Source organism: Falco punctatus, assembly GCF_963210335.1.
Source record: "Falco punctatus genome assembly, chromosome: 19".
NCBI classification, from domain to species: Eukaryota; Metazoa; Chordata; class Aves; order Falconiformes; family Falconidae; genus Falco; species Falco punctatus.
In genome coordinates this window covers 1734202-1759099 of record NC_137599.1, presented here as the reverse complement: position 1 = coordinate 1759099, position 24898 = coordinate 1734202, and the positions used below count along the sequence as shown (strand labels likewise).

Sequence of the window (24898 nt, the reverse complement as noted above, 5' to 3'; positions counted from 1 at the left end):
CCACTTTCGTTGCCCATCTGCACTGCAGCATCCACAATAGCTCTTGTACAGGGTATCAGATATGTGCCTTTCAGTGCTGGGTTCAGATTGCAGTCGAAGTGCCGACTTTGAACCAGTGTACAAAAAAAAAAAAAATAAAATAAAAAATCCCAGGTGTTTAGAGGAGAGGAGGAGCTCTGTGAACTGGGAGAGCCAGCCAGCTCCGGAGCACGGACTAGGGAGAGGCGCCTGGGTCACATTTCTAGTAATGCCTTTTCTTTTTATTTTGTTTCTCGAGGTGGGGTGGGATTTCCTAAAAAAAAAAAATATAAAAAAAAGAAAAAGCCATTCCTGAAGTTGGGGAGGGGGCGTGGAGGGAAGAAATCTGATCATTCCTCAGTGCTACCTGTTTCTGTCCTGTGTGGCTGTTCAGCTGTAGACAGCAGGAGAATAAAGTACACTGAGACAGTAGTGGAAACAAACCTTGTGTCTGTCCTGTTTGTTTTGGGGCTTTTTGGGGTTGGGTTTTTTTTTTATTATTTTGTTTCAAGGAACCGGTTGTGGAGAGCGACTGCAGCCGGGCAGGCTTCACCCGCGCCAAGTGGGGAGTGGGACCCGCTCCGCACCCCGTGCCCGTCACCCTTGGTCCTACTGCCGGCTGCAGAAGGAGCGCCAAGTACCGATTTTATAGACTTGTTTTATTTTTTAAGAGCTGGTTTCACTGCTTGGCAGATTTAATTAACGGAATCAATAATTGATTTGACTTTTTTATTTTTTTCCCTCCTTCCTCCCAGTGCCATTTCAGCACTAGAACTGCAAAGTGCGTGTTTAATGTGATCCTGAAATTCCAGCTCCAAAGCCAGTTCCTTTATTAACTTCGTTTTGTCGGTTTGTCAGTCGCACCCGGTGAAGGACCCGGCGCTTCCACGCTCACCTGCATCCCCACCGCGATGCCTTTATCCCACCGTGACACCGACCCCGCACCCCCTCGGTAATATCAATTGGAAAGGATCGATTACTAACAAATCGGTAGGACTGATTTATTTACCTTCTTAAAAAAAAAAATTAAAAAATAAAGCTTTATTTTTGTTTTTCTTACTTTTTTTTTTTTTTTTTTTTTTTTTCTGCTTCATTTTTCCAGAGCCTGCCGCGTCTCCTCCTGCCAGCATTCTTCCCCCGCCACGGTGGCTCGGCGAGACTGCGTGGGTGCGCGGCGCTCGGTGGGTGACAAGCACCCGGTTCCTCCTCGGGGGAGCCGGAGGTGACAGCAGTGTGTCATCAGCCATATGTGCCACCCCGGCGCCCGAGGATAGCGGGGCCGTGCGGAACTATTCTTGGGAGCAGGAGCTGGGGCTCCTCTCCCAGCGCCGGGGTTTGGGATGTAGCATCTTTTTGGCGATGGGCACCCGAGGCAAGCCGGGGGACGTGCCCGGCTGCCCCCAGAGCGCTGCAGCCCCATGGGGAGAGGAGAAACCCGGGTTTTCCTGCAGCCTTGGTGGGGGTGGTGGGAAAAAACAACCAGCAGTTTGATTTTCTAGCCTCGGAGGTGATGCTGTGGCCTCGGCACCCCCCCGCTCGGGGCTGCGGTGGCTCCCGGTTCCTGTCTGGCACCGCCGGCACTTGCCGAATGCGGCAGTTTCCCACCCGTGGGGGTGGCACAGGGGGATGGGGGCTCAGCAGGGCCCTTGAGCTGGTGTCACCACTCTGGAACGAAAACTTGCCAGCCGAGGGGACCTGGATTTTGCAGCTCTCCTCCCTGACGCCATTGAGGTGCTGCTGCCAGCGGAGCAGGTGGCTTCGCACGTGGTGGCAGCACATGGTCCGTGCGGCGGCTGGAGGGTCCCGCGCTGCCTGCGGCCAGGAGCATCCCTCACCCCAGTGGGAAACCCGGGTGCTGCGCGGCTACGGCGGCATCACCCCTGTACCCTCACCCAGCAGGACACGGGGCTCTCCTGCCACAGCCGAGTCCAGACAGGGGATGCGCAGCCTCCCTGCCGTGAGCACCCAGGAGCTGGGGGTGCTGCGGGGGTGCTGAGCCGGACTCAGCACAATTACGGATGCACTGAGCAGGGACGGGCTCCAGCGCAGGGACGTACAGAGCTTTGGGCTCTCTGGTCACAGCTTTCCCCTGTACCCCGCTCCGCTCGTCACGGCCATGGCCAGGGTGGGGGACGCGGCTGTGCGGGGACTCGCAGCCTTTCGCCCTCATCCTGCCACGCTGAGCTCGAGCCTACGGCAAGAGATGGCACCGATGCAGAATCCCACCGCCGCAGCTCTCCGGTGCCAGCGAACACGATGGTTTCCCACACCCACGCGTGCTCCGTGTTTTACCAAAGTCGCTCCACACTCAGAGCCACCAGTTTTGGGGAGCCCAGAGCGCGACGTGCCGGTCTGGCTTGCCGGGTGGCAGCCCCCCATCATCACCAGGCACCGATACCAGCGCAGGGCTGGGAACATGACTGCAGCCCTTGCACTGAATGCACAGGGGGAGCATCCTGCTGAGGATGCTTGGGGTGTGGAGCGGGTGCTCGGACACCGCCGGGGAGCCCGCGGGTGCCTCCAGCCAGCCCAGAGATGCTTTGTGCAGGTGGGAGACGAGCTGGCCGACGGCTTTTGGAACATGCAGGGCTCTTTTTTCGGATAAATCCAGTGGGAAATGGTCGGCAGTTTTCCACTCCGCGTGGCAGGGTGCTGAGGGTCTCCCCGCACAGACACCGCTGCGCCGCTCTGACCCCTCTGCCCACGGTGGTGCTTCCACCGCCGCCTCTGCGGCTGCTGGTGGGAAGGGGGATCCCTGTTCCCGTTAAACCCAGTCCATGAGCAGGAACCGACGGGGGAATTCACTGGCAGCCAGAGCTGGTTGGGGTGGAAGGGAAAACCTCAGCCAGCTAATGCTGCTGGGTGTCACCAGGGGGGGACTTGAAGTGTCCCCCACCAAAAGGCAGCCAGGCTCATTATTTTTGCTGGTTATAACCAAGGAGCCCAACGCTGCCTCCACCACAAACGCACTAAATACTTTCACTCAGGCCTTTGCTCGAGGGATCCAACAGGCTCCTTCATTCCTCCTGAACGTGGCGAAGGGGGTAACAAATGAGAGGGGCTCACCAGGGGTGACGAAGGCCACGTTTTGGGGTTCAGCTGGCATTTCTAGCACAGCACAGGCCAGGGAGTTTGCAGCCACCAAGTAACACGGGCTGTCAAGAGGAGAAGATGCGGGCTGGGGGCTGGGAGAGCTCTTCCCCTGCTCTCCATCACTCCCCGCCACGGGCACTGTGGAAGTGTGCCGATTAGCTGAGGCCTTGAGCATATCCAAAATGCATTAGAGTTAAATAATTCAGTTATGGAGTGAAGATGAGGATTTGGGAGAGAGGCAGGCACGAGAGATGCTTGGAAATGCAGGGGGAGGCAGCCCCCCGGCACAGGGTGAAGCACGGCCGGGCAGCAGGGAGGGAGCGGGAGGGACCATCCTTGGCAGGCGGCCGAGGCCGCTGGAACATCGCGGGGGATGGAGACATGTGGCTTTGGGCAGGATTCTGAAGCGGCTGAGAAGCCGGCGGAGTTCCTGGGCAGGGAGGTGGGTGCTGGTGTTTCCTCTGCTGCAGGCAAAGCTGGGCAAAGAAAAGCCAAGTCTGATGGGGTGAGTTTGTGGAGGCCTGCCCGCATCCCTGCCCGCATCCCTGCCCGCATCCCTGCTCGCATCCTTCCCCCACATCCCTGCCCGCATCCCTGCTCACATCCTTCCCCCACATCCCTGCCCGCATCCCTGCTTGCATCCTTCCCCTGCACCCCTGTCCGCACCCCTGCCCGCACCCCTGCTCGCATCCTTCCCCCGCACCCCTGCCTGCATCCCTGCCCACATCCCTGCCTGCTGGTGCCGTTGAGCGCTGGCGGGTGCCTTTGCCGTCAGGCTGGACTGCCCGGGGCAGCCGGCGAGCGGCACCACTGCAGAACAACCAACTTGCGATGGCTCTGCCCTGCCCGCCGCGTTCCCGTGCACGGACACTGCTGGAACAGGGGTTTTACCTGGTGCTGCAGTCCTTGCTGTGAAAGCCGGCTGCAGAGGCAGCTCTAGAGCCGTTCCCATCACTCTGGGCATTGCACCTCCCAGCTGCTGCACCCCAAATGTCCAGGGGTGCTGCAGGCTGGCCCTTGCCATTGGGGATCATCCCTTTGCAGGATGAGGCTGGTCCCCAGCACCACAGAGGCAGCAACGAGGGGACGAGGGACCTCTGATCTGATCCCCGACGCTGCCCTCGGCTTAAAACTTTGTGGAAACTGTTGGGAGGAGGAGAAAATGCCACGGGGGTGATGCCCTGCACCCCCTCACCTCCCACCACCCACATCCCTGCTGCACTGGGGCGGGTACAGGGAGATTGTTGCAGCCTTGGGAAGAGCAGAGCATCCCGTGGGGCGGCCGGGATGGATCCAGCTTTGTCCATAGCAAAGGTCCTGGAATGTGCGTTGGCTGTGGGGGTGCAATGGGGACCCCAAATCGCAAGGCCTGGCTTACTCAGGTGACAATTCCAGGAGCTTGGATCATTCCTCCTGCCTCCAAAGTCTCCATCTGCCTTCCTCCTCTCCGCAGCCGACCCTTCGACAGCCCCCAGGGTGGTGCAAGGCTTGTCCTTCATCCCCAGGGAACTTCTCTGCCCGGTTCCCTGCGTGCAGCCCCTCGGGGGGTCTCGGGGGGGGGGGGTGGGGGGTGTGGGGCACTGGGCCGTGTCCCCCTGCTCCCCACTGGGCTCTGCGTCCCCAGCACCACACATGCCGCGTTGAGGCCATGCTGTTTTCTTTGCGTCACAATTAACTTCGAACCTGATGGAAAACCTTAATTTGCACTTCAAAGCGCTTTGCAGCAATCTGCCAGCCGAGCAAAGCCGGAGCTGGCACTGGGATTTTTCCAGGGCCCGGCTTGCGGCAAAGCCCAGCACCGCGGCTCCTGCCTGCCCCCCTTTGATCCCCTGGGATGAGGGATGCTCCCCGGCCTTTCAGCCCACCCCGGCGGCCCCCCAAGAGCTGTGTGGCTTCTCCAGGCCAGGCACCAAAGGCAACACGGCCATTCCCCGGTGGAAATTCAGATGGAAGCGGCCGTGCTTTGCTCGCTGAAGCCTCGGAGCACCTCGGTGCCCGCCTGGCATCGGTCTCCCAAAACCTCCTGGGCCTCATGTTGCATTTTCAGCTCCACAAACCCCCCGTGCGGGATCCAGCTCCTGCTCCAGCTGTGGGAATCACACAGCATCTCAGCATCCCCGGAGTGGTACCCACCGATGTCAACCCGGGGTGGGCGGGGGGGGTCCGTCCATGCCACTGCCAGTGGCCCCGCTCCTGCGGCGATGCTCCGTGTGCTGAATCACCGCCGCGCTCTCCCGGCACAGCCCGGGCTCCATCCAAGCGATGATACATCTGTGCTAAACATAGTGCCAGGAAGGGGGGTCTAGGGTGGGGGGCCCCCGTGGGAGCGCCTCAACTGGGGGCTTCACTCCCTTTGGGTCTGCCGGGGGGGCTGAGGGCTGGGTGAAGCCAAGTGCTTCTGCACCAACACCTTCTCCCCCCGCCTGGCGTGGCCGTCGCGTGATGGAGGCAGATGGCCGGGATGTGGGATGGCTCCGTGCTGACATCTCCCAGCTCACCTCTGCTGCTGGCGTCGGGGAAGGAGCGACCCCCCCCCCCCCCCCAGTCACCATCCCTGGGGGTCTGCTGCCCTCTCCCCCAGCTCCTCCGGTGGGGTGGGATGAGGCCTTTGCAGGGATGCTCGTGCTGTCTGGCTCGTTCAGTGCCGTGCTGGGTCCATCCAGGCCTCGGGGTCTGTGGGTGAAAAGCTGGCGGCAATCCCCCCACCCTGGGGGGCTGCAGGGGGCTGTCCCCCGCAGCACGGGACTCGCCGGTGTGGCCTCCGGCAGCCACGGCGGCAGCGAAAGGAGAGCAGCTATTAATAACCCTGCGCAGCAAAGGAAAAAAAATGTAATTCCATAATGGAAGCAGCTCCCAGAGAACAATTCAGGGAATAAAATGTTCGCGGGGGGGGGGGGGGGGGAGCGAGCCCAGCCCCCACTGGCTGCAGCTCTGCCATTGCCCCCGGGGGTGCCCGGGAAGGGAGCAGCCCCCAGCCCCGGGGTCAGCGTGGGGGGGACCCGGCTGCGGGAGGGGGCTGGGGTCCGGGGTGTCGTCCCCCCCCCCGGGGCAGGGCGGGGGTCGGTAGCTGGTGGGGGGCTGCGGGGGGGGGGGTGGGCGCCGGGGCAGCAGGAGGGGTTCCGTGTCGCCGTGTGCCCCCAACCCGAGCATCCCGGGGACCCGCCGTGCCCCGGGAGGGGGGGGCGGCCCCGGGGGCGGCCCCGGCGCGGGGCGGGGGGAGGGACCGCCCGGTGCCCACGTGGTTTCGCGGTGGCTCCGGAGCGGAAGAACCGGCGGCCGGGGCCGGGGCGGCGGCGGGGGCGGCCGGAGCGGGACCCGCCGGGGCGGGAGGGGCCGGGGTCCCGGCGGCGCCGCCGCAGCGCAGCCATCGCCTGGCCGGTGAGTGCGGGGCTGGGCCGGGGGCTACCGGGCTGCCCCCCCCCGGGCCTGTCTCCGCCGGCCCCGCCGCGGCCCCGTTCCCCTTCCCAGCCCCGGCCCCATCCCCGTTCCCGGCTCCATCCCCGTCCCCGTTCCCGGCCCCATCCCCGGTCCCGGTCCCGGCCCCATCCCCGGTCCCGGTCCCGGCCCCGTTCCCAGCTCCATCCTCATCCCCGTTACCGGCCCCATCCCCGGTCCCGTTCCCGGCCCCATCCCCGGTCCTGGTCCCGTTCCCGGCCCCGTTCCCAGCTCCATCCTCATCCCCGTTACCGGCCCCGGTCCCGGCCCCATCCCCGTTCCCGTTCCCAGCTCCATCCTCATCCCCGTTACCGGCCCCGTTCCCGTTGTTCCCGGCCCCGTTCCCAGCTCCATCCTCATCCCCGTTACCGGCCCCGTTCCCGTTCCGGCTCCATCCCCGGCTCCGCCCCGGGCCCCTCCTGCGGCCCCGGCGACCCCGGCGCGGTGCGGCCCCGGGCTGGGGGCGGGCGGCCCCTGGGCCCTCGGGAGGGGAGGGGGGGTTACCGGGGGCCGCCGCAGGCCAAGGCCCCCCCGCCGGGGCCCGCGACCCCCGCCCGGGCTCACCCGCCTGCCCGGCCCCGCGCCCCACCCGGGGGCACGCTCGCCCCCTGCACGCGCCTTGCACGGAGCTTTGCACGCCGGTCTGCACACCCGTTTGCGCACAGGCTTGCACGTCGGTTTGCGTGCCGCTTTGCACACAGGTTTGCACGCCAGTTAGCACACCCGTTTGCACACAGGCTTGCACACCTAGTTGTGTGCCGGTTTACACACCGGTTTGCACGCTGCTTTGCACGCCGGTTTGCATGCTGCTTTGCACGCAGGTTTCTGCGCCAGTTTGCACAGAGGTTTACATGCTGGGGTGCACGCTGCTTTGCACACAGGTTTGCACACCAGTTTGCATGCCAGCTTGCACACATGTTTGCATGCTGCTTTGCACGCAGGTTTACACACCAGTTTGCACACAGGTTTGCATGCTGTTTTACACACCACTTTGCACACAGGTTTACACGCCAGTTTGCGCGTTGCTTTGCATGCAGGTTTACAGGCCACATTGCACACAGGTTTGTACACAGGTTTGCACGCCGGTTTACACACCAGTTTGCACACAGGTTTGCACGCTGCTTTGCACGCAGGTGTACACATCATTTTTGCACGCAGGCTTGCACGGAGGTTTGCACGCTGCTTCACAGCCCATCAGCGCTCTCCCAGGTCTGTGGTGGTGGCATTGCCCTCCCTGGCCTCCAGCAGCCCCACCGCGCAGCCCCCCTGGCCCCAGCAGTGGGGAGGGCACGCAGGGGGGTTACAGCAGTGGGGAGGGGGCTTTGCCCCGTCACAGGCCCCCCCAGTTTGGGGCAGGGGGTGCATGGTTGGGGGCGGCTGCCCGGCGCTGCGCTGGTGCTCGGTTCTACCCCGCGCATCCTCGCAGCCCCCCCGGCGGGGCTGTGCTGGGGGGCCGGGCGGCTGCGCGGTGGCTGTCCCCAGATGCCAGCTGGGTGCCAGCGGCCCGGCAGCATGGTGTGCCTGGCCCAGCGGGGCGATGAGCTGCAGCCCCGTTTTTGCTCTCTTCAAAGGCATTTGTAGGCCTGGAGGAGGGGCTGACCGCTGGGAACATGGAGGCAGCGTAGCTGGTGCGGTGCCGTGGGGATCTGCGCCGTTAACCCTGGAACCTAATGACGGCGCTGCCCATCTCCCGCTGACCCTGTCGTGGCTGACGTGAGCTCCTGCCCGCCGCAGCTCCCTGCCCGCGCTGCCGACGCCTGAGACACGTGTGCCTGTGCCGCAGCCCTGCCCAGCCCGCGCCCCCACGCCCCGCGCCCGGGGCCTGCTGCCAGGCAGGTGCCACAGTGCGATGGATGGGGAAACTGAGGCACGGCGGTCTGGGAAGCAGCAGGGTCAGACCAGGGGGCTCTGGGCCAGGCTGTGGGTGCGAAGCTGCTGCCCTGTGTGTCGGGGAGGGTCCCGTTCCCAGTTGACACTGGGGGCTCCCCCTCAGCCTCCAACTTGCCCCCAGGACCCCCAGGCAGGGCCTGGGCAGGGGTCTGGGCACCCACCGGCCCTATGAGCCAGGGGTCCTGGTGTGTGGCTTTGAGGGGGTCACCTGGGGCTCAGGGACTCTCATCTTGCCTTACGGGGGTGCCTCAGTTTCCCCAAAGGGGACGGTGATGGTACCCTCCTGCCTGTGCCGGGGAGAGGGTCCCCTCCATTGCTGCCCCGGGGGGTGGATTTAAGGCCCCTACAGGAAGGGACAGAGGGGAGGTCGTGATGCCAGGAGGGGGGTGGGGGGTGGGGGGTGTCTGTGTTTCATGCTCCTTGTCCCAGCACTGACTGTGACAGCCCAGGCTGCCCAGCCCTGGGGTCTGCCCCCCAGGGCACAGCGGGGCTGGGGGGTGCCAGCGGGGCTGGGCTGGCCCCAGTGCTCGGGGGGGGTGGTGTGGGGCTGGGCTGTCGTCCATCGTCCCCCCCACCCCATCACCCTGCAGATATCACCTTCCTCTCCCGGCTTTGTGCTATGAATTATTTGTGCGGTGGCTCCCAGATGTCTGCCCGAGCCGCGAGGCTGCGTGCGGCTGCCCCAGTGCCCGCGGGGTCCCCGGCTGGGAGGGGGGGACAGTGCCACGGCACCACTGGCACCAGCACCCGCTGCCGCCTCGCTGGCCCGAGTGTGCCAAAAAAACAGGGAGCTGCAGCAGAGCCACCGGTGGCCACCCAAAATCCTTGACCGGGGACAAATCCTGCGGTGCTGGGTGGTGCGGCAGAGTGGGCTGGGCAGGATCAGGCCCCCCCGGGGCTGGCTGGGGAGCTGTGCCCTGGTGCAGGGGACTCCCGGGGGGGTGAGCGGCAGTGCCGGTATATAGGGCACGGCACGAGCTGCGTGTGCCGTGGGGGCGTGGGAGGGTGGGAAGCCGCTCGCGTGCGGTGCGGGGTGGGAGGCGGCAGCACCAGCCGCTATTTCTGGCACTTGCTCCCAGGGGGACATGGGGAAAGTCACCGTGTCCCCCCCCGGGGATGTTCTGCCAGGGATGCTCTCTGCCACCGCAGCTCCCAGCCTCATCCCGGGTGGTGATGGTTACAGCTCTGGGGGTGCTGGGACCCCTGTGCCCCCCATTCCCCGGTGGGGACAGAGGTGCTGGGTGTCCCCCCGCCACCCGGGGAAGGCTGTGGGGTTGGAGCCACTGCCGGTGGCAGCTCCCAGGACCATCCTTCCCCCATCGCTCTGCCACTGGGACATGCTGAGCTCCCGCAGACCCCGCTCCATCCCCAGGGCCCAGCCAGGCAGCACCGGTCCTTGGCCCCCCACGGCCGGATCCTGCACCCGGTGTCCCCACAGCCCAGCCTGCTCCGGGGGCTGCCCCTGGCCGGGTTCATCCCTGCCGTGGGGTCACCGGTGGTTGTCTGTCCGTCCGTCCGTCTGTCCCCCAGGCAGGACATGGACTCCATGTTCGAGGACGACATCAGCATCCTGACGCAGGAGGCGCTGGGGCCAGACGAGGACTGGCTCGACAGCCCCAACACCGACCTCTCGGGTGAGATGTGCTCGGCCTCCCACTTCGCCCTCATCACCGCTTACGATGACATCAAGAACCGGCTGACGGGGCTGGAGAGGGAGAACTCCACGCTCAAGCGCCGGCTCAAGATGTACGAGGTCAAGGTGAGGGGCCAGGGGGGGTCGGGGGGGCGCGGGGCCGGGGGTCCCCGCTGATGTCTCTGCCCTGTGGCCGCAGTACCCGCTGATCAGCGAGTTTGGGGAGGAGCACATCTTCTCCCTCTACGAGGCCAAGGAGACATCGCTGCTCAAGAGCGAGAAGGCGTCGCTTCAGCAGCAGCTCAACCAGTTCCAGCATGAGGTGAGCGGGGCCGGTGGGGTCAGGGGTCCGGGGGGGGTCCCTGAGCTGCCCACCCACCATCCCCACCTCCCTCGCAGCTGCAGAAGAGCAAAGAGCGGGAGGAGCAGCTGGAGGAGATGATCCAGGCCTACGAGAAGCTCTGCGTGGAGAAGGCTGACCTGGAGACCGAGCTGGGAGAGATGGTGGGTGCCGGCAGGGACCGGTGCCTGGGGACATCAGTGTCCCCTTCCCCTCTCTGTGGCAGCAGCTGGGCAAATGGCACCGCCACCCTGGTGCTGTTGCTGGGACGCGGTGGGGATGCGGGGCCTGGGGGGCCGTAGCTGCTCGCCCCTGTTACGGCTACGCTGAGGGGTTGTAGTGATGCACGTGGTGCAGCTTTATCCCTGTCTCTTCCCACTCCTGCCCTGCCAGGGGATGCTCCTGGCTCCAGCGTGGTGCGTGTCCGGCACCGCTGGGCATCCCTGGTGTCCCCTGGGATGATGCTCCGCCAGCATCACCCGGCACGATGCTCTGCCAGCCCAGAGGGCCACCCCCGCCGTGCCACCCTCCTCTGGGCTGGCCACGTGCTGGGGACACATCCCCCCATCACCCCGCCACCGCAGCCACCAGCTCCATGGGGACCCAGAGCGCCAGGGCGGGGGGCAGGATGGACCCCGGGGACGGGGTGCTCAGCCCTCCCCTCCCCGGGCAGCGGGCGCTGGTGGAGACGCACCTGAGCCGCATCCGGAGCCTGGAGCAGCAGCTGCGGCAGCGCGATGGCAGCGCCTTCCCTGGGCTGGGTGCCCCGCTGCCGGGCCAGGAGGTGCCATTCCTCACCCTGCACCCCAACCCCGGCCTGAGCCACGGTGAGCAGCCCCCTCCCTACCCCACGGGACCCCCAGACGGGGCAGCCGGGGCTGCGTGCGGGAGGCTGAGCCGAGGGCTGCCCGCAGTGCTGGAGCGGGCCGGGGGCTGGCAGAGCCGGGGGCTGGAGGCTGAGCTGGAGGCGGCACGGCAGGAGACCCAGCGTGCCCAGCACCGCGAGGAGCATCTCAAGGCCGAGTGCGAGCGGCTGCAGGTGGAGCTGAAGCATCTGCAGGACACCCGGGAGCAGGTACGGCGCAGGGTCTGGCCACGCGAGACCACCCCACATCCCCCACGGGTGGGGGGCTGGGTGCTCACAGGGTGTCCCCTCTCCCCAGGACCAGTCGGAGCGGGACATGGCCTGGGTGAAGAAGGTGGGCGATGACCAGTAAGTGCTGGGGGTCAACGGGGGCAAGGGCTGGGCTGCGGTGGGGGTCCCGGCAGGGAGGGCTGGGGGCACACGGGGCTGCACTGCGGCACCACTGGGCTTCCCGTGCGGGGTGTCCTGGGGGGGGACAGGGTCCCTGGGGGCTTCCCCCACTGCAGTGCTGCAGGCGGGTGGGATCCTGCACCCCAGGGACACCGGGGAGCTTGGGGCTGAGCTGGGCTCCGGGCGTGCGGTGGCCACAATCCGGTGGTCACAATCCGGTGGCCACAATCCGGTGGCCACAATCCGGTGTCCAGCACCGTCCGGGCTGCGCGGTGCTGGCTGGGCGAGCGCCGCCGCCTCCAGAGGGCACTGACAGCTTGTGGCTGCCGAGCAGCCACCGCACAGCACCCATCCGGCACCGCACAGCACCCATCCGGCACCCGCCGCACCGAGCCGTGCCATGTGGCCGTGCCAGGCTGCGGGATGTCGGCAGCACCGGGAGGCACCGGGAGCGTGTCCAGGCTGCTCGGCGCCACAGGCTGCCCCTTCTCCTCCGGCTCACCGGCTCCACATCAAACCCCACCAGGGTATTTCTGGTGGCACTGGTGTAACTGGGTGCGGAGCCCTCGTGGTGCTGGGGGACCATCCCTTGTGCCTTTTCGCTGAGCCGGGGGCTCCGTCAGCGCAGCCCCCGGCAGCGCGTGGTGCTGGACAGGGACTGCGCACCTGGGATCGGCGGGGTTTGAGCCAAAACACCCCCAAATCTGGGGAGGGCTGGGGGGGGGGGGGGGGGCGGCACGGCTGTGCCAGGGCAGGGGGTGCTTCCCGTGGCCGGAGCCCTGCGCCAGCATCGCGGGGGGGTGCAGAGCAGCTCCGTGCCGGTGCTGAGCCTTCCCCTCAAAGCAGCTGCCCGTAACCTGGTTAATTAGGCAACAGCCTCGTTACCCCACTGTCTTTGAGGGGGGCTGCTGGGCGGCAGCAGCAGGACTTCGCACCTGTGCCCCCCCACCCCCCACCCCTCCCCGCTGTGATGCCGGGCGGGCTGTGCCGGGCTGGCGTCGCGGCTCCTCCGGGCACGTCGGGCTGTGCCGGGGCCGCCAGCCCGTGCCAGGCTGTGGACAGATACGAGGTGACGCGCGGGGCCTCGCCTGGGAAGATGCCGGGGTGTGGGGGTGAGGGGGGGTGTCCCCCTCCTTTTTCCTGAGGTGTTGGATGCTTTTGCCGTTTCTTGTCTCCCCGGCATCTATCAGCGGGGCGGGGGCGGCCGCATCCGCGCTGGCACCCCCGGGGGCTGCGGCCGGGCGGCTGCCGCCCTGTCTCTCCCGTGCATCCCGGGGGGCGACCCCTGGTAACCTTCCCCAGGGGGGTGTGTGTGTCCCCCCCCCTTAATTCACTTTATTTGTCACAAAACTGAGCCCCACTGGCTGGGAGAGCTGAGCTCACCCACCTGCCCCCCCCCTGTCCCCCTGCCCACGATACCCAGCCCCCACCGGGAAATAAAACTCCAGATTTATGTATGAAGGTACCCCAGACCCACCTTGCTCAGCCAGCCTTCCCCAGGCCAAGGTGGGGAAACTGAGGCACGGCTGGTTCCGTGCCCCTCACCCCCCGGCCTGGGGGCACCTTCCCCCCTCCCCGGGCACAGCCCTCCCCTCCCCGCTCTTTTCTTGGAAATACGGCTCTTTTTTGTAACCCGCTCCGCTCCACCACGGGGCTGCTGTGAAAGGTGCCTTCTCGGCGCTTTCCGTCGCTTTGCCGAATTAGTCACCGGGCTGCCGCGTGTGAGCGAAGCGGGGGTCCCTCCGGCCCCCTCTTTTTCTTCTTTTTTCTTTCTTTCTTTTTTTCTTTCTTTCTTTCTTCTCCCCCTTCTTTCTCCCCCTTCTTTCTCCCCCTTCTTTCTCCCCCTTCTTTCCCCCCCTCTTTCCCCCCCTCTTTCCCCCCCTCTTTCCCCCCCTCTTTCCCCCCCTCTTTCCCCCCCTCTTTCCCCCCCTCTTTCCCCCCCTCTTTCCCCCTTCCTTTCCCCCTTCCTTTCCCCCTTCCTTTCCCCCTTCCTTCACCCCTTCCTTCACCCCTTCCTTCACCCCTTCCTTCCCCTCTTCTTTTCTCTTTTTTCCTCTTTTTCTCTGCTTTTGTCTCTTCTTTTCTCTTCCTTTTTCTTTTTTCCTCCTTTCTGAGGCCACAGCAAACCCCATTCACGCTTCCTCAGGAGGGGGCCAGGGAAAGGCCGGGAGCCAAATCGCTGGGAAAGCCCCGGGGGGAGCCAGGTGGGGGTGCTGGGGATGGAAGGTGCTGGAAGGCTGCGGGGACCCCTCCCCAGGACATCGCTGCCAACACCCAGGGCTGACACCGTGCCCAAAGCTGGGGGTGCAGGAGGTCGGAGCACCCCCCCACCAGCCCCCTACCCTCTCGCTGCCCAGCTGCTGGCACCGTTTTGGGGAGATTTGCTGGGGTTTAATGACTCTTGCGCCCATGGGTGCCTGTGCCGGGGCCGCCGCCGTGCTCACCACCTGCTGTGCCAGCGATGCTGGGACGTCCCCGTCCCTGCTCCCCCGACCCTGCGGCCAAGGGGGGGCCCGGCGGGTGAGGGGGTCATGCCTGGCCCCCCAGCCCACGCTCCCCCCGCCTGGCGATGGCAGCTACGCCTGCGGTTCCTGCTTTTATTTCAGTCTTCACCGGCTTCTTGTTTACCAGGTGTGACTCGCTCGAGGTCACCCCTTCCTCCCCCCCCCCCCCTCCTCGCACTGGCCCCCACCCAGGGGGGCTGTGCCCTGGCCAGCACCCCCACACGGTGGGTTAACTTTGCCGCTAAGGGTGGGGGCCAAGCCCCAGGCCCGGCGGTACGAAGACACCACCATGTGTTGTCCCCCCACCCCCAGGTTCCTGGGGACCACGCTGTGCCGGGGGGGGGGGCGGGGGCACAGCCCTGCGGTGGGGCTGGAGGGGTGTGTGATGTGGTTGGCATCTCTCCGGGTACCAGCTGTGCCGCAGAGGCGATGGGTATCATTTGCCGGGGCGAGGCTGTGCCGCTGCCCCCCGTAACTGGGTCTGGGGTCCCCCACTGGGTGCTGTCAGCAGGGGACACGCAGCACTCCGTCCCCACCGCGTGTCCCCAGCCCCTCGCTTTGCTGGTCCTGGCTGGGGGGGGTCTCAGCGGTGCTTGGCAGGCCCCCACCCTGGCCACAGCATCGCTGGCGGGGGGTGAGGAGGGGGCGCGATGCCGGTGGTCCTGGCAGGGCCACGGGGGTCCCACGCGGTCCCGCTCCCGCCGCAGCAGCGATGCTCCGTGGTGCTTCGGCAGCCCGATGCGCGTAGGCGGCTGGTTTGTTCTCACGGCTTATCTGCAGTTGCGTATCAAAACCCCACAGTCTACCCTGAAACAGAGGTTTTTTGGAGGCTGGGGGGCACTGAGACGCGCCCCCCCCCCCCCCCCCCCCCGCCCCATTTCCCTCCCCTGGCACCAAACCTCTGGAAACCCTCGCAGCCCCCCTCGGCCGCAGAGGGACCCGTGGGGCAGGGTCCCTGCCCTCCCTCCGGTGCAGGCAGGGGTCCCAGCAGCGTGGCCTGGGTGGGGGCAGGGGGCTGCTCACACACCCCCCCCCCCCCCCCCGGCAGCACTTGCTCCTCCGCCCCGGCACTGCGGTTTGGGCGCTTCCTCCCTGCACCTCGCTGTGACTGGGGGGGGTGGGGGCTGGGGTGGCCCCTCTGTGGCAGCGGCCACACTCCAGCGGTGGGGCTGGGGGAGCGGGACCCCCCCACTTCAGGGAGCAGCCACAGACTCGGTGCTGGGTCCCGGGCTCAGAGCCGGGTGCCCACAATGGGCCACAGAGGGGAAACTGAGGCAGGAGAGGTGGGAGCCGGCGGGGCTGCAAGGGGGGGGTCCCGGGGGCAGCTGTCCCCAGGTGCTTGTGTCCTCGATGCCACCGCAGCAGGGCCGTGGGGACTCTGGGGACACAGCATGGGGACCCGGCTGAGGAAATGGCTTTTTCTTTTTCACTTTCTTTTCTTTTTCTCTCTTTATTTTTCTCTTTTTCCATCTACTTTTTTGCTCTGTTTTATCTTTTTTGCTCTGTTTTCTCTGTTTTTCTTCCTTTTATCTATTCTCTTCCTTTTCTATTTTCTTTCTTCCTTTTCTAATTTCTTTTTTCTTCCTTTTCTATTTTCCTTTTTCTCCCTTTTCTATTTTCTTCTTTCTTCCTTGTCTATTTTCTTTTTTCTTCCTTTTCTATTTTTCTTCCTTTTCTATTTTCTTTTTTCTTCCTTTTCTATTTTCTTCTTTTCCAATTATTTTTCTTCTCTTTTTTTTTTTTTCCCTTTCTTCTTCTTTTTCTTCTTTTTTTTTTTTCTCCCCCCAGTGAGATGGCAGGAGGGCGGCCAGGGGCAGACCTGTCAGCTGCTGTTACGAGCGGCGGCTGCCGGGTCCCGGGGGTGTCACAACAGCTCAGCTGAACTCCGCGCACGGCGCGGGGCGCATCGAGCCCCCAGCCCTGGGGGGGCCTGGGGAGACGGCTTCTCCCTTCGCATCACCGCGGAGGATATGGGTTTGAAAAGCGACACCGAAGTTGGGGAAGAATTGATGACTTTGTCAGGGCTTCCAAGAGCTGGGGATGGGGGGGGGGGGGCGCACACAGCACCCACCGCGTTCCCGCTCCCGGCTGCTCCCGGTGCCGGGGGAGGCTGCGGGTACAGTGCTGGGTGGTGCGCAGCCACAACTTTTTTCCTTTAGAGTTAAAAACCTGAATTCGGGTTAATTCTGGGTGTGCCCCACAGCACCCCATGGCAGGGTGGCCCCCCCCCGCCCCCGCTGGGGAACCGGGGCTGCTTTGCCCTCAGTGATGGTTCGTCCCTGCCGCAGAGTGAACCTGGCGCTGGCCTACACCGAGCTGACGGAGGAGCTGTGCCGCCTGAGGAATCTCAGCTCCCTGCAGAGCCAGATCCTCCGTGCCTTGCTGCAGGAGAAGAGCCTCAATGGCGGTAAGCAGGGCAGCTGGGGGGGGGCTGGCACCCCGTGGTTGGACAGGGCCGTGATGCAAAAAACAGGGAGACCGTGCTGGCTACCCTCATCCTGCAGCTGGTGCTGAGCTCTTGTGTGTGTCTGTCCCTGGGAGCATCCCTACCTGGGGAGCATCCCTACCTGGGAGCATCCCTCCCTGGGAGCATCCCTACCTGGGGAGCATCCCTACCTGGGAGCATCCCTCCCTGGGAGCATCCCTACCTGGGGAGCATCCCTCCCTGGGAAGCATCCCTACCTGGGAGCATCCCTCCCTGGGAGCATCCCTCCTGGGAAGCATCCCTCCCTGGGGAGCATCCATCCTGGGAAGCATCCCTCCCTGGGAGCATCCCCCCCTGGGAGCATCCCTCCCTCGCAGCATCACTCCCCGGGAGCATCCCTCCCTCTGGGGATCTCTGTGGCCGCATCCCCCATCCACCTGGGGAGTGCATGGGTGAGGAGGGGTATTTTCTGTGCCGCTGAGCTGATGGGGGGGTATTTTCTATGCTTCCCCACCACCACCTCCTGCCCCATTTTCTTTGCAGGCCAGCGCCACTCCCCACTGTCCCAGTGCCACTCGCCAGCCCAGCAGCGCCGCTCGCCTGCCCCGCAGTGCCCCTCGCCCGCTCCCCCGGGACGTGCCGCGGCGCCCCAATGCCAGTCGCCAGCACTCCAACGGCGCTCGCCGGGCCCCCCCAGCCAGTCGCCAGCCCAGCAGCGCCGCTCGCCAGCCCCTGGTCCCTGCCAGTCCCCTGCCCAGCAGCGCCGGTCCCCAGTTCCCCCTTCCAGCCAGTCACCTGCCCAGCAGCGCCGGTCCCCAGCACCACCATCCTGCCCGTCCCCGGCTTCGGCATCACCGCACCGGCTGCCTGGCGAGAGGATGGAGCTGGGCTACGCCAAACCCTCCAGCCGCCACATCAAGGCCGGCTTCCAGGGCCGCCGCAGCTACTCAGAGGTGAGCAACGTGGCCCTGTACCAGCAGAGCCGCTCGCTCTGGCTCCAGCCCGAAGCCTCGACGCTCCCCAAGCACAGGCCCTATGGCGAGGTGTACCTGGGGGGCGCGGGAGCCCCCCTGAGCGCCCGGGAGCCCTTCGAGGAGCATGTGCGTTTCGAGAAGCAATCGTCGGATGAAGAGGAGTGGGCGCTCCCCAGCCCCCCCAGCCCCGAGGCGGGGGCTATCCGCTGCGCCTCCTTCTGCGCCGGCTTCCCCATCCCCGACGCCGACGCCGCGCACCGGACGGCTGCTGCCTATGCCCGGGCAGAACACGCTCAGTCCTGGCCCTCCATCAACGTACGTGGGACCCCCCCCACCCCCAGGGCTGTGTTACGGTGGGTTGCGGTGGGGGGGAAGAGGCAAGGGAACCCCCCCACCACGCAGGCGGGGTGGTCACCCTGTGGTGTGCCTCAGTTTCCCCATTTCGAACCGGCTGCAGGGCATGGCAGCTGGTGGGGGGAGGGGGCCGGGGAGGAGGCGATGGGCAGCGGGGGGTGGGCTCAGCGCTGCCCTGTGCCCCCGCAGCTGCTGCTGGAGACGGTGGACTCGGAGGTGCGGAGCTGCCCGCTGTGCCAGCTGGCCTTCCCCATCGGCTACCCGGACGATGCCCTGGTAAAGCACATCGACTCGCACCTGGAGAACAGCAAGATCTGAGCCTTCCCCCCCTTCCCGATCTTTGGATGCTGCATGGAAACACACAAGGAGCAACACGGCTCCCGAAATACCTCCAAGTCTTCAGTAGCTACAGAAAGACTGAGCCCCCACCCCCACCCCAGAGCCCCTGGCCCCCCATCAGCGGGCTCCTCCGCTCCTGCCTCGCCCCATCCCTGCATCCGCACCGGGTTTGGATGCTCAAATCGGGGCGCCAGGATAACGCCATCCCGGGTGGCGGCTGGAGGGGACCCCTCTGCACCCTTGGGTGTCATCTGCACCCTTGGGTGTTGCTGCTTGATCTCAGGGAGGATTTGAGGGGCTGGGTCCTGGATCCAGCTCCCAGGACGCAGGTGAAGGGAAGGGGCTGTGCCTTCCCCAGCTCCTCGGGTCAGAGTTGGGTTTGGGGGGGTGGGAGGTGGGGGGCAGCTGCTTGTTCTTAGTCCCCCTTGCCTTGTCTCACCGGTTTAAGCATCTTTCCACTCTTTTACATTGAAAGCCCCCTCCCCATTTCTCCCCCCTCCCCACAAGGATGCTGCTGAGGGATAAACCCCGAGGCACAGCATGCCCCCCCCCCCCCCGCCTTGCACTGGGCTCTGTGGCCTGAGGGCTCTCCCTGACCCTGACACCCCCCCCCCCCCCAGTGTGGGGACAGTGCAGCCCCCCAGCGCCCCCCCTCCCCTTCCTGCTTTAGCCCAGGGCTGCAGGTGGCTGCTCAGCCTGAGCCCCCCGCCCTCTCACCCCCATTCCCCCCACGTTCAATCTACCTCACAGCTGCCGGGAGAGGGGGAGTTCACAGTGCCGTGCCCCCCCCCCGAGCTGCTCTGCGCTGCATGTGTCCCCCCCATACCACGGCGTGCACCCCCCATGCACCGCCAGGGGCTTGACCAAGTGCGGCCCCCCCACTGCACCGGGACCCCCGGGCAGAGGGATCCGTGCTCTCTGCAACACCACCGACTCCAATAAAACCTTTCCAGCGCCCAGAACGCTGTGGGGGGGCGAAGCCATCTCCTCTTTTTGGGGTCGCTAGGGAGGGAGTGGGGGGCCAGGCTGTGGGTGCACCTCCCCCCAAGGCTGGGGCAGGGGGTGAGCCTGGTGCTGGCACATCCAGCCCTGGCAAAGCCAACTGGTGTCACCAGGGCCCAGCCGCAGGGGTGACGGGGTTCAGGGTGCCCATTGTGGGTGACCTGCACCCGTGGCCCCGTTCCCGGCACGGTGGCACGTTTCAGGTTTAGTGGCCCAGCAGGCAGCAAGAAATGGGACAATCAAAAGCAAAACAAAAACCATTGCCAGCCCCACGGGTGACAGCAGGGACACGGCCAAATCCCAGCCCCGCTGGTTCCAGCACCCATGCGGCCACACCGGCACCTTCAGGGTCCCCTTGTAGCTGGGGACATCCCCCCCTGGGCTTGTCCCAGGCCTGGGGGGGGGCTGCAGGGTGGGCGCGGGGGGACTGTGGTTGTGGTGGTGCTGGGCTCGGCTCACCCACAGCGCCCATGGCACAATGGCACAGCCCTGAGCCACTCACCTTGGTGATGCTCGTGGGGTGGCCCACGGGGGATAAAATGGGCATGGGCCCCCCCCAGCCCCACATGGGACCCCGGTGTGGAGCAGAGCTGCCCTTCCCTGTTATTTGGGTGAGGGGAGTGGAGGGGCTACGCCAAACCCCCCAGGAGGAGCCGACGGGTGAGCAACGTGGCATGCGTCGAGCGTGCAGCCCCGAAGGTGGCAGGGCTGGGACCGTGGAGGAAGCAGAGACCCCCCAGGTGAGCAAAATGCCGAGTGGGGTGGGAGGGCAGCGCCGGGGGGAGTGCGGAGGGAGGGGATGCGCTTGGGGGTGATGGTCGCAGAGCATCGCGGGCAGCTGGTGGGGGTGGGGAGGGCTGCCAGGCTTCACACCTCCAGTGTCCTGCTCGTCATCAGCCTCGTTAAAGCTGCTCCTCCGCCCCAACGGTGCCACCAAACCAGCCCAGGGTGGGGACACCCCGCAGGGCTCAGGGGGTGGGGAGTGATGGCTGGGGTGAAGGTGGCGGTGGGATCCTCCTGGTTGTCCTGGGGGGCTGCCTGGGGAAGCCCACTCCCACCGCTCCGGCAGCACAGCCGAGACCCGCTCCTCCGTGTTACTGTAGGGCCTACAGCCCCCCTGCCTGCGGGCTGAGGGGCAGGGGGCTGCAGGGGCGGCCCTCGGGGGGTCTCAGTTGATTTTGCACCCTGGGGGGATGTAGGTGCATGACCTGGGTGCCGAGACACCCCTAAACTCAGCCGCTCGTGGGAAATCCCAGCTCTCACCTAGCCTGGCTCCGGCAGGGAGCATCCATGTGATGAGTTGTGACCGTCCTCAGTCCCCTCTGCCCGGGGGAGGCTGCAGGGTGGGGAGGGGGCTCTGTCCCCACTCCCCAAGCAGGATACGAGCTGGTTCCCAGCCGCTGCGGCACGGCAGGCTGTGGGGCGATGGTGTGAAGGAGATAGGCTCGGTGCTGCCGGCGAGGCAGTGGCACGGCGGGCGTTATCGCCGGCTGATCTCTGCATCTGGCAGGGGAGGGGGGGGGAACAGCAGCCCCTACCCCACGGCTGAGCCGGATCTGCCCCCCAGCTGGGCACCGGCTCGTGCCAGGCACCAAGGGAGCTGAGCCAGGGGGACACACGCCGTGACCCCCATGGGGACATGATGCTGCAGGGAAGGGTCCCAAAAAGAGCAAATTGGGCCGGGGGGTTGCACCCACCAAGGATGAGGCCTGATCCATACTCGGCGTGTTGTAGAGGATGGCCAGGCTCCTTCTGTCCCCATCCACCAGTTTAGACTGGAAATGCACTGGGATGGGGGTGGAGGTGTGGCCCAACAGCGGGCAGGGGGTGTCCAGCCCCCACCCTGCCCTGCCACCCACTCTCCCCCCCGGCTTCTCTCACTTTTTTTGAAATCACGTGATAAATGTCAAACGGCGGGTGCCGTTACTCATCCTGCCACCGACTCAGCACCGCTTTCCTCCGGGGGCGGCAGCCGCTGAGTCAAGAGGCTGCTGGGCTCCCCCGGGGGCACTGAGACCACCAGCCCCCCCCCCAAAACCACCAGCCCCTCGCAGGCTCCTGGGCCCTGTAGGAGGAACCAGGCGGCTTGGGGACATGTGTCACCCCGGGGCAGATGCGCCCCCATCCCGAGTGCGTGATGCTCGTGTGACTTCGGGGGTCCCAGCACCTCTGCTTTGGGGTGTTCAGCTCCGAAGCCTGGGGGCTGCCCTTTGCATGGTGCTGGGGGGGGGGGGCACGATGAGGGGCTGGCGGTGGCCCTGGGATGCTCATGCAGAGCACAAGGCTCCGTGCCCGGTGGCTGTGCTGTGGCCTGTGGTCGCGGTGCTGAGCAGCTTGCCACGTCCCGTGAGCAGGATGCGGGCACATCACCCCCTGCACACCCCACCCTTCACCAGTGGGGACCACCCTGCCTCGTCCCCGCTCTGTGTGGGGAAACCCTGAGACATCCCCACTGCGAGAGGGACCGCTCCCCCCACCCCGATGCCTCCCGCAGCCTGGGACCGCCGTGCCTCAGTTTCCCTCACCCACCCCGCTGCGGCTCCGTGGCCCGGCCTGCAGGGCAAGCGGGGCTGCCCGGGGAAGGGGGGGGCTGCTCTGTGCCTGTGTGTGCGGCCCCGTTTCCTCTGACCCCCCCCCCGGGTGCTGCCGCCTCCTCGACACCTCGCAGGAGGGAGCTGCAAACCGCAGCGCTGGGCTGTGGTTTTGGTCTCACCCTCACCCCCCCAGGGTGGCAGGGCTTTAGCCTGGGGCACCCACCCAAGCCTGAACCGGGGGCTCCTGGGGGCTGCTGCACCTTGGGGTGCCCGAACACCCCTTGCAGGGCTCAGGGTGCCACGATGCCACCCATGTGTGACACCCCTTCCTGCAATCCCGGCCCCCAAACCCACCCTGCAGTGCCTCTGCAGCTGCCCTGCCCCCAGGGGTGCTGGGGGGGGAGGGCGGGGGGGCGATGTGGCCCTGCTGTCCCCATGGCTTGGGGCAGGGGACCAGGTGGCTGCAAGCATCCCCCTACTGCCACCAGCATCTCACCCTGCAGTGGTGGCTGGCGACCAGGATGGGGTGGTGGCCATGCCTGGGGCTGTGGGGGGGGGGTCCCGCTGGCCGCGAGGGGTGGGAGCACCCACATCGGCGTTCAGGGGGTCTTGGTGGGCGAGGCCTGTGGTCCCCAGTGCAGCTTGGCTGTGCCAGCTGCAGTGACAAGAGACAAGCCACCATGAGGGGGCTGGGCAGTGGGGGGGCTTCCCGCAGCGCCATGGGCTGGGGTCCGTCTCCTCCAGCCTGTCCCGAGGGCAGCGGGAGCATCCGCAGGGGAATCATCCCCGGAACACCAGGGATGTCACAGTGTCTGCACAGGGCATCGTCCCCAGGAGCCCCCCACGTGTGGGCAGCCCCCTCCCCACCCCGGGGCTGTGCCCCCCAGCCCTGGTGGGCCAGGTTGCAGCATGCCTGACTCTGTGCCAGTGTCCCCGGTGTCCCCAGCCCCTGTGCCAGCCTCACAGCAGGTCACACCTGCCATTTCCCATCCAGCAACTTTCTTTTTCTTATTAATTTTTTTTCCTCTCTCCCAGCAAAAAACCCCTCTTATTTTGGGCAGGTTGAAAAGTTTCTTTTTCCAGCAGGTTTTCAGGGTTGGTTGTGGGGTTTTTTTCTTTTGTCTTTTTTCTTTTTTTCTTTTTTCTTTTTTTTTTTTTTCTCAACCTTTCTATCTTTTAGGGGGAAAATGAAACGCTTCTCACTACTCGGGTCCTGCTTTCTCCAACAGCTGGGTCCTGCGGCACGGGGAGGGGGGCAGGGGATGGGACCAGGGATGCTCCTGCCCCATTGCTGGGTGTTCAGGGCCAGATCCAAGCAGGGAAGACAGCGTCCTGGTGTCCCTGGCTGTGTGTGCCGTGAAGGGGGATTCTCTGATGTCTAGTAAGGGTTGTGCTGATGTCTTGCCCTGGGTGTTCCACACTCCTTCCCGCTTTGCCCGCCAAAGGGCTCTGTGCACTCATAGGGATCACCCATGTGCACCAGCCGATCCCCTTTAACCGAGCTGCAGGGATCCCCCCGGCTCCAGGAAGGCTCCAGGGAGGACCCCCGGGCTGGGGGGCTGTGGCGGCAGCGTGGCCTCTCCGTCGGGGTTTATAGGAAACGGCGCTGCAGGGAAGCGCCCGGCGCTCCTGCCCGGGTGAGCGTTTCTTTCCAGCCGTGGGCGCCGAAAGGCCCCTCTCTGCCACGGATCCGGTGTGAGTCAAAGCCGGAGCCCTGGGGTTTAACCACAAGCCCCAGAGCTGCCATGTCACAGGGGAGCGTCGCCAGAGGCATTTATAAGAAATGGAGAGGCTGCCCTGCCGGGGAAGGGACCCCAGCTGGCACGGGGGGCTTCGCCCGTGCCCTCCGGGAGAAGCCCTTTGGCCCCATGGGCAGAGGTTGCGGCGGTGGCTGCGGGCTCAGCTCCTGGCCCACATCTTCTGCAGAGGACCCAGGGCTGCTGCTTTCAGCTTCTCAGCTCAGCCCCTTCCCAGGGATGCTCAGTGCCCGCATCACCCCAGGGTGCTCCCATCATCCAGCTGGGTGCCTGGTCCCTGCATCACCCCTGGGTGCCTGCGACCAGGCTGTGCACCCAGTGCCAGCACCACCCTGCGTGCCCACACCAGCCCAGGGTGCTCCCATCACCCAGCTGGGTGCCTGGGACACCCACCCAAGGCTGAAACAGGGGCTCCTGGGGGCTGGTGCACCCTGGGGTGCCTCACCACCCCTTGCAGGGCTCACGGTGCCACAATGTGTGGCACCCATGTGTGACACCCTGCTGCAATCCCAGTCCCCAAACCCACCCTGCAGCACCTATGCAGCTGCATCACCCCTGAGTGCCCATGTCCAGGCTGGGTATCTATTGCCAGCATCACCCTGGGTGCCCGCATCAGCCTGGGGTCCTCATGTCACCCTGGGGACCTGCACCCAGCTGGGTGCCTGGTCCCTGCATCACCCCTGGGCGCCTGCAGCCAGGCTGTGCACCCAGTGCCAGCATCACCCTGCGTGCCCACACCAGCTCAGGGTGCTCACGTCACCCTGGGTACTTGCATCCAGCCGGGTGCCTGGTCGCTGCATCAGCGTGTCCAGGCTGGGTACCCAGTGCCAGCATCACTCCCAGGCGCCTGCATCCACCTGGGGTGTTTGGGCCCTGCATCACCCTGGGGTGCCTGAATCCCCAGGGAGTCTGGTCCCTCCCCCACGCAGGATGCATGGCCCCCGGGGTGCCCAGCCCTCCTGGCACAGCAGCTGCCTGTGACCCCCCTGCCAGCTCCGGCTGTGGCGGTGGCACCGCTGGCTGCGGGTGCCCTTCCTGCACGTGTGCCGGCAGCTGCTTGGCCTGTCACAGATGCTCCTCCTGGAGAGACAGAAGGTTTTCGCACGTGCCTCGTCCTCCCCAGCCCCAGCTCCCCACAGCCTGGGGGGGCCGTGGTGGCTCCCACAGTCCCCGGGGACCTCCTGCCCTTCACGCCTGGGATGTGCTGATCCTGCTGCCCTGGGGAGGATGTGGTGTGTCCCCTCCCGGCCAAGCCACCCCGGTGTCCGTCCTCACCCCTGTGATGGGATCAGCTCTTTATCATCCGTCTGTGGTGACCCCCACCTCCATTCCCAACCACCGGGGG

The 24898-nt window shown here is 65.7% G+C and overlaps 1 protein-coding gene and 1 long non-coding RNA gene across 2 annotated transcripts; one reads left to right on the top strand and one right to left on the bottom strand.

Moving 5' to 3' along the window:
• Nucleotides 1-41: 41 nt before the first annotated feature.
• Nucleotides 42-6007, bottom strand: LOC308055561. Its single transcript, XR_013924560.1, has 2 exons — nucleotides 3085-6007; nucleotides 42-2209 (listed from the first exon to the last, which is right to left on the bottom strand). It is a non-coding gene; the product is annotated as an uncharacterized lncRNA (long non-coding RNA).
• Nucleotides 6008-6224: 217 nt separating this feature from the next.
• TBKBP1 (TBK1 binding protein 1) lies at nucleotides 6225-18311 on the top strand. Its single transcript, XM_080369674.1, has 11 exons — nucleotides 6225-6489; nucleotides 8118-8382; nucleotides 9971-10195; nucleotides 10269-10391; nucleotides 10469-10573; nucleotides 11083-11236; nucleotides 11324-11484; nucleotides 11573-11622; nucleotides 16457-16575; nucleotides 17137-17882; nucleotides 18111-18311. Exons 3-11 carry the CDS (start codon nucleotides 9974-9976, stop codon nucleotides 18237-18239), a joined length of 1809 nt encoding a protein of 602 aa, XP_080225800.1. The 5' UTR covers nucleotides 6225-6489; nucleotides 8118-8382; nucleotides 9971-9973; the 3' UTR covers nucleotides 18240-18311.
• The last annotated feature ends 6587 nt before the right edge of the window (nucleotides 18312-24898 follow it).